The following is a 14,711-nucleotide window of genomic DNA, read 5'->3' as shown; positions in this document are numbered from 1 at the left end:
TTGTTAATTTTCTCAACATTTAAGTTCTAACATCTGTATCAGTGTTTGCCTATGTATATTTACATTAATAATAATCAAATCAAATTATCTTGATACTGAAAATAAGAACACATATCTACCACCTGACCACCTACTATGTTCCAGAATCCCACTACAAGTTTTACATTTGTTAGTCAATCCTTGCAAACCTATGCCATACATATTGTACAGATGAGAAAAAAGAATCCAGGAGAGGTAATTTTGCTTACTGAAGACCGCTGCTGCTGCTGCTAAGTCGCTTCAGTCGTGTCCGACTCTGTGTGACCCCATAGACGGCAGCCCACCAGGCTCCCCTGTCCCTGGGATTCTCCAGGCAAGAACACTGGAGTGGGTTGCCATTTCCTTCTCCATACTGAAGACTACAAACTACTTATTCAGACCCGACTCTCAAGTCCATGCTTCTTCCACATTCAAAGTAAGTGTACAATATTAATTAAACTAGCAAACTATAACTCATATGCTTTGGATGGAGTTTTGCAATGAATTGTCTCAGTTCACCAAATTCCCAAGACACCTAGTTCATAAGTTAGTGAAGCAAGCTCCCCTAACATCTAAAATTAGCCTTACTTTATAGACTTTTAAGTAAGTAGCATAAACAAATGAGATAAGTACATCTGAAAGTGTATGAGAAGAAAAGCACAAATACAGAGAAACCATGTCTTAATATTTAAAGTATGTCTGAATTTTAAAAATTTTTAGTTGAAGGATAATTGCTTTCAAATTGTGGTCCTGAAGAAGACTCTTGAGAGTCCCTTGGACAGCAAGAAGATCAAATCAGTCCATCCTAAAGGAAATCAACCCTTAATATTCATTGGAAGGATTGATGCTGAAGCTGAAGCTCCAATACTTTGGCCACCTGATGTGAAGAGCTGACTCATTGGAAAAGACCCAGATGCTAGGAAAGACTGAAGACAAAAGGAGAAGAGGGCAGCAGAGCATGAGCTGGTTGGAGAGCATCACCGACTCAATGGACATGAACTTGGGCAAACTCTGGGAGCTGGTGAGGGACAGGGAGGCCTGGCCTGCAAAGGTCCATGGGAGTTGAACCAACAACTGCTTTACACTGTTGTGTTGTTTTCTGCTGTACAGCAATGTGAATCAGCTATAAATATATATTATATAAGTAAATATATATATATATATAACCTCCCTTTTGAACCTCCCCCCCACCCTCCCTCTAAAAATTGTTTAATTTAGCTAATTTTTAAATGTTAGTTGCAAGGAAAGTTAAAAATAAATTATTCACTTTTCCAAACTCAGTTTTAAATTTTTACTTTTAACTTCCTTCCAACTCATTTTTAATATTAACTTCAACACTTTTTCAAGTCCTTGTTTTGCCTTTCAGGAAGTGTTTAACCTTTGCCCCCACCCACTTTTATAGCCTCATCTGCTCATAATTTTTGGCTCTCAAATTATCCAACTACTTGTAGCTTTCAGAACACACATGTTGTTTCACACCTCTATACCTTTTGTGCATGATCTTCTCTGTCTGGATTGTGCTTTACTCCCAATTTCAAAATTTTGTGCCCCCTCCTCCTAGAGGCCTCCCTCAGCCTCAAGAGGGCCAGTCACTTTCTCCTCACTAGCTCTCCCCTCCTACCCAGTTCACTGGTGTTCTCAAGATCCTACGCTATGATTATTTAAGTAGCATTCGCTCCTCCTGGACTAAAGGTCAGGAAGTAATTCTATTCCCTCCTCAGATGGACTGATGGGATACACAAATAATGCATACTCAATTTGTTTCTTGATCTCTGAACCAAGTTTTTCTAGGATGTATTCAAATGTTTGTTTTCCATATAGTCCTTAATGCTTCCATGTTAAAATCTAGTCATTCCCTGAAAACACAAATGGAATAAATAAAGTCAGGATTGTCTGCTATATTAAAATTGTTCCTCATCCTGAGGCAACAGTCAGATCAATTAGAAGAAACACACCAGAAATAGACACAGGGACAGAGTCTCAGGAGAGAATCCAACGAAATGAAGAAGAGATCCAGAGTTTTACAGTCTTTTTCAATCAGATACTCCGAGCTCATGCAGACACCAAAGACACTGAACAAGGAAGGGTCATGGAATAAAAATCAAATTCTTTGAATTTATGGTTACCAACGGGGAAGGGATAGCTAGAGAGTTTACAGACACATACACATTGCTATATTTAAAATAAATAACCAACAAGGTCCTACTGCATAGAGAACTCTGCTCAGTATTTTATGTAACAACTTAAATGAGAAAATTTGAAAAAGATACATGTATGTGTATAACTGAATCACTTTGCTGTATACAACTCAACATTGCTAACCAACTATACTCCAATATAAAATAAAAAGTTAACAACAAAATAAAAACCAAGTTCTTACACTGTGAATTAAACCAAAGACCCTCACAAAGACTCAACACTTCAGGTTTCTCTGCAGTTTATTATTAAAATGCTAATGTCTAACAACTATGTTGATTTCTGTACATAGACATGTACCTTTTTCATTTTCATATTCATTCCTATACACATGAGTATATCAAGAAGGATGAGCCTGGTGAGATGCCAGAGATTACGACTGTTCAATCCATGCTTGGCAGGCCTGAGAACTACCACTGTGCCCAGCAGAGTTCCTTCAAGTCTGAGACTCTCCACTCTTCAGCAGTCGCTCCAATTGCTTCACACCTTCTGTTCAAGGTTAGAAGCGTATACATACTGCCTTAATAGTGATTGAAGATACAAAGAGGTTCTTTGTGACTCCATGGACTATACAGTCCATGGAATTCTCCAGGCCAGAATACTGTATCTTCCCAAGCCAGGGATTGAACCCAGGTCTCTCACATTGCAGGAGATTCTTTACCAGCTGAGCCACAAGGGAAGCCCAAGAACACTGGAGTGGGTAGCCTATCCCTTCTGCAGGGGATCTTCCCAACCCAGGAATTGAACCAGGGTCTCCTGCATTGCAGGTGGATTCTTTACCAAGTGAGCTATTCAGGGAAGCCCAAGAACTAAACATCTGAAGGTAAATAGGTGTTTCCCTCTTGAATACATGCACTCATACACATACAAGGAGAAAGCCTGATTCTTTTTTCTTCACAGAAAATGTCTTCAGTGACCTCCCAAAAAATGTACTACATGTTTTATTTTTGACATACCCTGCATTCCCAAGGGCAACAGAAAAACAAATTGCCCTTGGCATTTTCTTAAAAGATGTGATTCAGAAGATATGTGATTGTTGGCTTTTTCTCTGTAGGCATATGTTGCCCAGCGGGATGTCACACCCTACAAAGGTCTGATTCAGAAAGAAAAATACAAAGTTGGGATAAGGTCAGAGCAAACACATACAAACACTGCACACATTCAAGTGGCTCTGACTTCTGCTAAAAGAAAAAATCCCAGAATTACCCACAGAGAGCATGCGTTAGTGCTCAGAACAAAATCAAATGGAATATACAAATGGAACATGACTGAACAATGACTCTCCTTGTAAAGGTATCTTTATCTCCAATAAAAAAGTTTAAATTATATTCCACTTATAATTCCAAACTTTAAGATTTTTTTTCCACGAATCCGAACTTTGACAGCAAATACAAAATATTTCGATACCTACACCTGAAGTCATCTGGAGACAATCCTGTTACAACTTGAGATAAGTTAGGACCGAGCGTGAGAACTTGCATGTTACTCGTTAAATGCACAGGTTTTGGCAGCCACGTTTAGAAAAAGGGGAAAAGAAATCTATTACCTAACACACCTCCTGACGGGCCCCATCTCACAGCCAGCTTTTTTTCTTTTTAAATGAAGAATTTGTATTTGAGCTGGTTATTTGTAAGAGGTGGTTACTGTGCCTTTGTTACTATTTCACCTTAATATCACCTAGTAAGCAGTAAACATCTTAAAGAAAAAAACAAAAAACAAAACTAAAGTTTCATAGCAAAATTAGAAGACTTATACATGACATTCCACTGGCTGAATATCTTAGAAAATATGAAAATTATTTTTATAAAACTGCTCTCACTCATGGAATGTCTAAGGAAATTAAAGAAAGAAAAAGAAAAGAGGGGGAAAGCCACACCTGTATACACATATTAATACAAAAAAGAGTGTTTCTTATCCAACTAAAAAGCACGCTGTGAAGACAAGGTGATACTGGACTGTTTTTAGCAACTACATGGCTGACCAAGCCACAGAGCACTCACCAAGCCCATTCACAGCCACCCCTGGTGTTTCCTTGGCATGCATCCACACTACTCGTTTTCCACCTACCATTTGCAGGATGACTCTCCACAGCCATATGGACCAAGATGATGAGTCATCTGTCATCCAAAATTCTTCTCCTGACCTTTCCACATTCAATCACCTTTAGCACACTCAACCGGCACGTCCTCCGCAGAGCACATGCCCTGGAACATAAGGGGTTTCAAGATGAACATAGAACTTAGCATTCCTGACGGTCCCCACTTTGCCAAAAGGATTTCTTCCAGAGCTTTAAAGGAAAATCACAACCAAAACCATGACCAGATGGGTTTTCAAGGAGAAAGATATAAACTAAATCAGTGAGGAGACTTACGTCCTTTACTAAAAACAGGCCTATGATGTAAAAGAATTTCAGTTATTCATTCACTGAGAGGAAAAGTTATGGCAAAAGCAAAGCAGTGAAAAGACACATAAAACATTTCACAACTGAAATAGACTTTTTTAACTTTGTGTAGCTGAAGATGTTTTAAACTATTTTTGAACTTAATGCTTCACATAATCACCAAAAGAAAAAAATTCCCGACCTGCACCTCATGTACAACAAATCACAAAATCTCATATAGTACTTTCTATAATGGCAAGAATTCTTCTAAGCCCTTTACGTGTATTCACTCACTTCATCCTTTCTGTAATCCCTGTTTTCCATGAAGAATAAAATGCAGAGAGCTAATAAGGTACTTTGCCCAAGGTCACTGACATTGCCAGTAAATGGCAGAGCTGGGATTGAAAGCACTGGTACTACTGGGATTAGTAGTGATTACACTAACCACCGTCCCAAAGGAGTTTAAGACACATGATCCTTTTTTAACAATTCAGTTCAGTTCAGTTGCTCAGTCGTGTCCAACTCTCCACGACCCCATGAATCCTATACAAGTTCATTTTATAAGGTGAAAAAACTTACAATTAAAGAATTTAAACTAGAGAAATGTAAATTACTGTTAGGTGGTGGCAAAGCTCAAGTTATCAGTCATGGAAAATACCAACATAGAAAGAAGTAGTGAGGGGGTTAATTTTTGTGAGTTAAATATTTAGAGTCTGGAGAAATTAACATAACTGGAGAAGTATAGGTAAGATACTGATAGCCAAAAACTCCAAAAGCTGGGAAGGCAGTCATAGAGAACCCCAGGTCTATAGTGCCGAACATCAGTCAACACTCCTGTCAATTTTTTTTTCCTCATCAAGGCAATCTTTTAGGAATGGTGCCTCCTGGCCATGTCACTGTTGATGCTTAAATTCAGGCCTTCAACATCTCTTGGTCCAATTGTACTAACAATCTCTTCCCCAGCTTCAGGTCACCACCTCCTCCCCTATACCAGCATCTAATTGCTCTGCTGCTAACAGAATAGTTTTTCTGAAACACCAACAGATTTGATCATGCTATTCCACTTCTTAAGTCTCCAGTGAGCTTCCCAGGTAGCACTAGTGGTAAAGAACCCATCTGCCAATGCAGGAGATGCAAGAGAAGTGAGTTCAATGCCTGGATTGGGAAGATCCCCTGGAGGAGGGCATGGCAACCCACTCCGGTATTCATGCCTGGAGAATCCCATGGACAGAGGAGCCTGGTGGGCTACAGTTCATAGGGTCACAAAGAGTCAGACATGACTGAAGCGACTGAGAATGCATGCACAAGTCTTCAGTGGTCCATATCACCAACAATTTCCAGTTCCACCATCTCTGTATAGAATCAAAGTCCATCACCCCAGGATTTCCTCTGCCTCTGTCTGAAGGCACAGGAAAACACTAGGCAAGTCATTCATCTCTTACCCAGTTAACATTACCCCTTTGAGGAAAAAATCCTCCTTCCAACCCCATTCATCAACCTGCAGGGCATCACTCTATTCATCTCTTTTACCATAAAGTTGCCAATCCCACTTTCTACCATGAGAAGAGATAATCTTCTCCTTTGGGTCCTCAGTCTACCCACATGGGTACTGATTTCATTATACTGTCATAATTTTTTACACACCTGACTCCCCTACTGTGATATAAGTCCCTTAATAGAGAAAGTATCTTGTCATTTTATCAACAGCACCTAACAGTTCCTGACTCACAGAAGGAGCTTTATTCATTACTAATAAATAAACATATATATTCCACAGACTATTATAGCCTCTCTTTTGACAGAAGTTGTCAGTTCAGTCTGTTGGTTCTCAGCAGCCCCATGAGAACACAGTTCCCAATATTTTTAATGAAAGGCATTCTAGAAAGATATGATCTACACTATAGTCAACTTTTCAGAACACCTCCACACTGAAGAATAGATGTTGAACAGTAGAGCTCACAAAGAATGGTCCATAGAACCAAACACACAGGTTCTAAATAGGGTAGGAGATTCTAGGGTTAAATACATTCAGAAAATGCCTAATGATATCGCTTTCTAGGAAGAGTTAAATCACACTATCATATTAAAGGTCCATTAAAGTCCTAAGAAGTTGGTTAACTCTGGATTTACTAACTTTGAATAGGTAAGTGAACCCTACTTTGCCTCCATTTTCTCATCTATTAAATGGAAATAACAATCTCTACCTTCATATGGTCACTGTAGGGACTGGACAGTAAATATCTAAAGCTCAGACCACTACTTGGCACACAGTGAGTACTCAATAAATTCAAGCCATCTTTAATATTTAAACTAACATTTTCTGAACTAGTCTGTTTTCTCACCAAGCCATTACCAACACTACACACTTTGAAAAACACTGACACAGAATAACTACTCTATAACATATTAGTCATTTTGGAGATTCACAGCTCCAGACTTTAGGAGAAATAGGCAATCTGATAGTTAAAATGTAGGCTAATTCACTCTGGCTTCTCTGTGGCTGACAAACATTAACGTTCACATGATCACAACGTGCTGAGGCTTTGGTTCTCCAAAGTAAGACAGGAAAGAGTACACTGGGTGAACTAAAGGAAAAGTTCTCTGCAGTGGAAAGAAGGTGCTTATATATAAATCTCACTATCCTTTCATTCCTAGAAAGCAGTACATTCATCAAGTTTCTATTTTCACTGCCAAGGAATCTTGCTTTTTAAGAGTAAGACAAATAATCCACACAGTCCTTTTTTTTTTTTTTCAGTGAATAAACAAAAGATTTATACTGGGCTTAAAGAATCATAAGTAGATGATTCTTAATTCCAGCTTCCTGAAGTACAAAAGTGTAGTTCATGTATGAACATCTGTATGCATTTTCCTAGGTAACATATCATAGGAACCACTGAGCTCTTTTTTTCAAACCATTGTTATAAAATTGAAGTATAGTTAATTTATAATGCTGTTTCAAATATACAGTAAAGTGAGTCAGTTATATATATACATAATTGAATATCTATATATTATTTTTCACATTCTTTTCCATTATGCTGCTCTGCTGTTAAGTCACTTCAGTTGTGTCCGACTCTGTGCGACCCCATAGATGGCAGCCCACCAGGCTCTGCTGTCCCTGGGATTCTCCAGGCAAGAACACTGGATTGGGTTGCCATTTCCTTCTCCAATGCATGCAAGTGAAAAGTGAAAGTGAAGTCACTCAGTCGTATCCAACTCTTCGCAAACCCATGGACTGCAGCCTACCAGGCTCCTCCGTCCATGGGATTTTCCAGGCAAGAGTACTGGAGTGGGATGCCATTGCCCTCTCCACTTTTCCATTATAGGTATATAAGATATTGAATATAGTTCCCAGTGCTACACAGTACATCTATGTTGTTTACCTATTTTATATATATTAATATATATGCTCATTCACATCCAAGTCTTTGCAACCCCATGGATTGTATGTAGCCCACCAAGCTCCTCTGTCCATCCAGGCAAAAATATTAGAGTGGGATGCCGTTTCCTTCCTACTTCAAAGGAGCTTCCTGATCCAGGGATCAAACCCATATCTCCTGAATTTCTTGCATTGGCAGGCGGATTCTTTACCACTGAGCCACCTGGGAAGCCCACTTTATATATAATAATGTGTATATGTTAATCCTAAACTCCTATTTTATCTCCTCCCAAGTGTTAGCCCCTTTGGTAACCATAAGTTTGTTTTCTATATCTGTGGATCTATTTCTGTTTTACAAATAAGGTTGATTTTGGATCATTTTTTAAGAGTCCATATATAAGTGATATCATATGATATTTGTCTGAGTTTTTTTAAAAAATAGGCCTATGTATTATTTAGGTATTAAAAATCAAACAGTAGCAATGGGTATATACAATGAAAGATAAATCTCTCTCCCAACCCTAACCCTTATCCAGAGCCAACCACTGTTATCAGTTTTTTATATCCTTCCAAAGATAGCTTACATATGTGTATATAAGTACATACAGTAATATTATACCATCCCTGCATTTTTACAGAGATCATAGTATATGATATATACTATATTGCAACTAGTTTTTTTCACTTGGCAGTTTATCGGAGAGCACTATATCAAAACATAGATATAGATATTTGGTTAATAGGCATACCAAAATTTAAAGCAACCCTATGATAAGATACTTGGCTTCCCAGGTGGCGCTAGTATAAAGAATCCGCCTGCCAATACAGGAGCTACAAGAGACTCGGGTTCAATCCCATGGTCAGGAAGATCCCCTGGAGGAGGAAACTGCAACCTACTCCAGTATTCTTGCCTGAGAAATTCCATGGACAAAGGAGCCTGGTGGCCTACAGTCCATGGGGCTGCAGAGCTGGATGTGACTGATGGACTGAGCACAAGATAAATACTTAGGTTGTTACCAGTGTCTTGTAACAAAGATCAAAGCAATTGTGTTTTTCCAATAGTCATGTATGGATGTGACAGTTGGACCATAATAAAGGCTGAGCACCGTAGAATTGATGCTTTTGAACTATGCTGTGCTGGAGAAGACTCTTGAAAGTCCCTTGGACAGCAAGATCAAACCACTTAATCTTAAAGGAAATCAACCCTTTATATTCACTGGAAGGACTGATGCTGAAGCTCCAATACTTTTGGCCACCTAATTGAAGAACTCACTCATTAGAAAAGACCCTGATGTTGGGAAAGATTGAAGGCAGGAGGAGAAGGGGATGACGGAGGACGAGATGGTTGGATGGCATCACCAACTCAATGGACATGAGTTTGAGCAAACTCTGGGAGATGGTGAAGGACCTGGAAGCCTGGCGTGCTGCAGTCCAGGAGTCGCAAAGAGTGGAGGGACTGAACAACAACTAGTGTCTTGCAAAGATTGCTGAAAATAAACATCCTTGAATATATATTTTTAGGCAAGAAATGAAGCATGGAATTTCCAAAGACTACTAAATTGCCCTCCAAAGGTTACCCATTTTATTCTCAAGAATACTTATTTCTTACACCTTCAATAAAAAAAGATTTTCAGATTTTCTCTCTTTTTTAAATTTGACAGGTAAAAAATGATAACAAATGCTTTTAACTTATGTGGCTTATTTTGAATGAAAGAACCTTTGATTTAAGATGAGTCATACTTATGATGACTTAGCCATGGAAACAAAAAGCACCATCAAAAGTGGAACAATACTGGGAATTCAATTAAGGTTTGCTTCAAGTTGATGGCTTTAGGGATGGTAGTCTGCAGACAAAGGAATTAAAAGGCTTTACCACATGGGTTTTTTTAATTATGCTGCCAAACTGGAATATATCTAAAGAAATGACTGGGGTAAAAAGGCACTTTGCAATCTGCAAGAAATTATGGAAATGTTCAAGGAGACCATGACCCACTACTAGCAGAAGCCCAGTAGACCCCCAGGTTCAACTCACCATCAAGTAGCCAGTGCTCACCGCGCCTGTTCTCCAACTCCAGCAGCATGAGGCGTGTGATCACATGATCAGGAACCAAAAGGCCTTTCTCTATGTATTGCTTTGCCATATCACCAACTTCTATTAAAAAGAAGGAAAAAGAGACTCTCAAAAAAGCTTCTGGGGGAAAAAAATGCTTACCAACTCTCTCCTGACAGTTTTGTTTTTTCTTCCATTCCTGCCTGATGTCCTGGGGGGAAAGGTTTTTAAAGAGTAATATTTTTAAAATTGGCTTCAATAATGGTGACACTGTCTCCCAGTTGTCTGCCAAAGAATTAGAAGAGCATCTCTGGAAGATATACACAGACAGAAATAAAAATGAAAGGAAATATAAATTAGGGCAAAGAGAAAACCAGAGTAGGAAATAAAGCTGGAATCTAGAGGGACAGTGGCATTCAATAAAGGCCAGGAGAGGAGTAAAGTCCAGTCTGCTTGCTAAAAGTGAGCCGCACACTGGACCCAAGCCTCCCACCAGTTTCCGGTAACAAGGAAAAAGGATCGACTTCACAATTCATGGTACAGGGAAGACTAAAGGAAGCTGAGAGACTCAACCATTCCTCAGAAACCAAAGTGAAAATTTTCCACTACTCTTCTAGAAAAAGGGCTGGATGATACAAACAACAATGGGTTTCTTTCTTTTCATCAGCCTCAGTTGAGCAGATGGCACCTTGCTGACGCAGTTGTAGAAGCAACTCAAGTGTTTTTAGTGGAATGCCAAGTTCATGAAAAGAAGTGAATTTCAATTTTTTTTTCAAAGAAAAAAATACTCTTATCATAATTTAAAATAACAATTTGTTATACATGGAAATTGTCAGTTGGGTTCAGGAGAACAGCTGTTAAATTTCTAGAAACTGAATTTTTTTTAATCCAGATGAAGTCCTCAGCAATCTAGCAATCTGATCATGAACCAAGAGAAACACATTCTTGACAGGCCAATTAAGTTCTTATAAAAACACAGAGCAGAATTATATTACTGGGGGGAAAAAGGTTAAAAACCATTTGCTCCCACCTTCTGCTTGAATTTAATAAGGTAGAGACCTTCCTTTCACAGACTGAATCTATACTGCCAACTTCACCTTCCACCCCGAAACATGGGCTGTGAAGAGTTCCCTATCACTCAATTACCACCACTGGACAAAGAGCCCAGTGTTAGGCCCAATGATATGGATTCAGAAATGCACTGCAAGAAAAACAACATATGAGTGGCTAAATATGAAAGTGAACAAAATACATTCATTCAATAAGGATTTATTGACTGCATACTACTTAACAGGTAATAGTCTACAAGGTAGCGGTGACTGAAAGTTGCAGCTTCCCAATATTTAAGCAGTATGACTTTACTTGAGAGCAACAATAGGAATCTTTAACTGGGAATACAAACCAGCAGGTGCTGTGCTTTAAACACTTTATTTGTGTTATTTCATTGATTCTTCATAAGAGCCTCATCTTTAGATAGGAGGTAAAACTTGTATTTTTTTTAGGACAGCTTTATTGAGATACAAGTCACACACCATAACATTCACCATTTTAAAGTATGCAATTGAGTGGCTTTTAATACCTTCTCCACATTGTGCCAGCATCACCACTACCCAGTTTCAGAACATTTCTATTACCCCAGGAAGAAACCCCATACCTACTAGCGGCCACTCTCCCATTCCCCCCTCCCTCTAGGTATCAGTCGTGTCTGACCCTCCGCGACCCTATGAATCACAGCACGCCAGGCCTCCCTGTCCATCACCAACTCCCGGAGTTCACTCAAACTCATGTCCACAGAGTCGGTGATGCCATCCAGCCATCTCATTCTCTGTCGTCCCCTTCTCCTCCCGCCCCCAACCTTTCCCAGCATCAGAGTCTTTTCCAGTGAGTCAACTCATCGAATGAGGTGGCCAAAGTATTGCAGTTTCAGCTTTAGCATCAGTCCTTCCAATGAACACCCAGGATTGATCTCCTTTAGAATGGACTGGTTGGATCTCCTTGCAGTCCAAGGGACTCTCAAGAGTCTTCTCCAGCACCACAGTTCAAAAGCATCAATTCTTCGGTGCTCAGCTTTCTTCACAGTCCAACTCTCACATCCATACATGACCACGGGAAAAACCATAGCCTTGACTAGATGGACCTTTGTTGGCAAAGTAATGTCTTTGCTTTTTAATATGCTGTCTAGGTTGGTCATAACTTTCCTTCCAAGGAGTAAGCGTCTTTTAATTTCCTGGCTGCAATCAGCATCTGCAGTGATTTTGGAGCCCAAAAAAATAAAGTCTGACGCTGTCTCCATATGGGCAACTACTAATCTACTTCTGGTCTTTACAGTTTGCCTATACTGCACATGTCACATAAATGGAAGTCTACACGATGTAGTTTTGTGTGTCTGGTTCCTTCACTTAGCATGTTTTCAAGGTTCATCCATGTTGTACCATATCAGGACTTCATTTTCAAGGATGAATATTATGATTCTATTGTGTGGACATATCACATGTTTCTATATACATCAGTTATCAGGCATTGGGGTTATTTTCACTTTGGGGCTATTTTGAATAATGATGCAATATACATTCATGTACAAGTTTCTGTGTGAATGCTTTCAGTTTTCTTGGGTAATACCTGTAAGAAACACGTTTACATCTGAAAAATCACTGTCAGACAGAATGCTCAGAGCAACCAAGAAGCTTACTCTGTGATGGTCAGGCCAGTCCCAGAGTCCTGTTCTCAGTCTCATCCACCAAACTTTAAGGTACATGCAAACAACAAATATACATCTTCCAAGGCGAGAGACCAAGATGTGAGCTGGTTTGAAACATCCCATGAGGAAACGGTTAACGGGAAGGAATTGTCTTGTACGGAAAAGAGAAGACCCAGAGAAGGACATGATAACAGCTGACCCATAACCTGATTCTGCACGGATGGAAAAGGCATTATCTTACTTAATCCCCCAGGGCTTAGAATTAATACTAGTGGGAATTGCAAATGGACAGGAAAAGTCGCCTGAGGAAATATTTGAATGGAGACTCAGAGAATGGATATTATAGGGGGACTTTGAAAACTGGATTGGGCTTAATTCATGTTTCAGGTCCCTACAGATGGAAGAGTTATGGTACTGCAGTACATTTGAATTCAGTAATTTAATGAAGAGCAGTGTCCAAAATGATACCTCTAAGACCTCTGATTATCTCCTAAATGGCTCAAAATGTACCTCTGCTGACAGCTCAGACTTATCGTGTCCAAAATCACACTATTCTTTCACTCTAGCCTTGTCTTGGATGTTTCCTGCCTCATCAGTAACAGAATCCTCCCCTATCAACAGATTCCTTGGATTCAATTATCCAAAGTCAATCATGGTCTGAAAACTATTAAATGGAAAATTCCAGAAATAAGCAACTGATAAGTTTTAAATTGGACACCGTTCTGAGCAACACGATGACATGCCTTGCCATTCTGCTCCATCCTGCCTGGGATGCAGATCATCCCTTCATCTACAGCATCCCACCTGTCAGTCACTTAGTAGCTATCTTGGCACATACTGTTGTGCACTAACCTTATTTTACATAATAACCCAAAGTGCAAGAACAGTGATGCTGGCCGTTCAGATGTGCCAAAGAGAAACCATAAACAGTGCTTCTCTTAAGCAGAAAGGTAAAAGTTCAACTTAAGGAGGAAAGAAAAATATCGTATGCTGATGCTGCTAAGATACATGGTAAGAGCAAATCTATCCTTGAAGCTGTAAAGAAGAAAAAGGGAATTCACACCCCAGTTTTGCTGCTGTACCTCAAACTTCAGAAGAAATGAACACAGTGCATAATGGCTTAGTCAAGATGAAAAAAGCACTAAATCTGAGAGGTCACATACACCTAACTTTTACTAGAGTATGTTGTTATAACTGTTCTATCTTACTCAGTTCAGTTGCTCAGTCGTGTCCGACTCTTTACAACCCCATGGACTGCAGCACACCAGGCCTCCCTGTCCATCACCAATTCCCCAAGCTTGCTCAAACTCACGCCCATCGAGTCGGTGATGCCATCCAATCATCTAATTGTCATCCCCTTCTCTTCTTGCCTTCAATCTTTGCCAACATTAGGGTCTTTTCTAACAAGTCAGTTCTTCCCATTAGGTGGCCAAAGTATTAGAGCTTCCATTTCAGCATCAGTCCTTCCAACAAATATTCAGGACTGATTTCCTTTAGGATTTACTGGTTTGATATCTTATTATTAGTTATTGCTATTAATCTCCTGCTGCTGCTGCTGCTGCTAAGTCACTTCAGTGGTGTCCGACTCTGTGTGACTCCATAGATGGAAGCCCACCAGACTCCCCCATCCCTGGGATTCTCCAGGCAAGAACACTGGAGTGGGTTGCCATTTCCTTCTCCAATGTGTGAAAGTGAAAAGTGAAAGTGAAGTCGCTCAGTCGTGTCCGACCCTTAGTGACCCCACGGACTGCAGCCTACCAGGCTCCTCCATCCATGGGATTTTCTAGGCAATAGTACTGGAGTGGCTTGCCATTGCCTTCTTCGATTAATCTCCTACTGTGCCTAATTTATTAATTACCATTATATTACTTTATCAAAATTACTTTATCCTAGGTATGCGTGTATGTATGTATGTATAGGGAAAAAACATAGTATATATAGCATTCAGTACTTTGGTTTCAGGCATCAACTGGGGATCCTGGAATGCATT

At 39.6% G+C, this 14,711-nt stretch overlaps 1 protein-coding gene across 3 annotated transcripts in view; it reads right to left on the bottom strand.

Annotated features, from left to right (window-relative positions):
* The window catches only part of AK4 (adenylate kinase 4), a 93,412-nt gene that overhangs the window by 23,014 nt on the left and 55,687 nt on the right, over positions 1–14,711 (bottom strand). For 2 of the 3 annotated variants that reach the window (XM_055402147.2, XM_055402148.2), the window contains exon 3: positions 10,006–10,125. The exons of the other annotated variant lie outside the window; for it this stretch is intronic. In XM_055402147.2, the coding sequence (XP_055258122.1) occupies positions 10,006–10,125 (120 nt within the window). The remainder of the gene's footprint in view (positions 1–10,005; positions 10,126–14,711) is intronic. 3 annotated transcript variants of the gene reach the window in all.

Source organism: Moschus berezovskii, chromosome 4 (genome assembly GCF_049115385.1).
Source record: "Moschus berezovskii isolate FMDL1 chromosome 4, NW_MosBer_1.0, whole genome shotgun sequence".
Taxonomy (NCBI): Eukaryota; Metazoa; Chordata; class Mammalia; order Artiodactyla; family Moschidae; genus Moschus; species Moschus berezovskii.
This window is presented reverse-complemented; position numbering and strand designations above follow the sequence as displayed.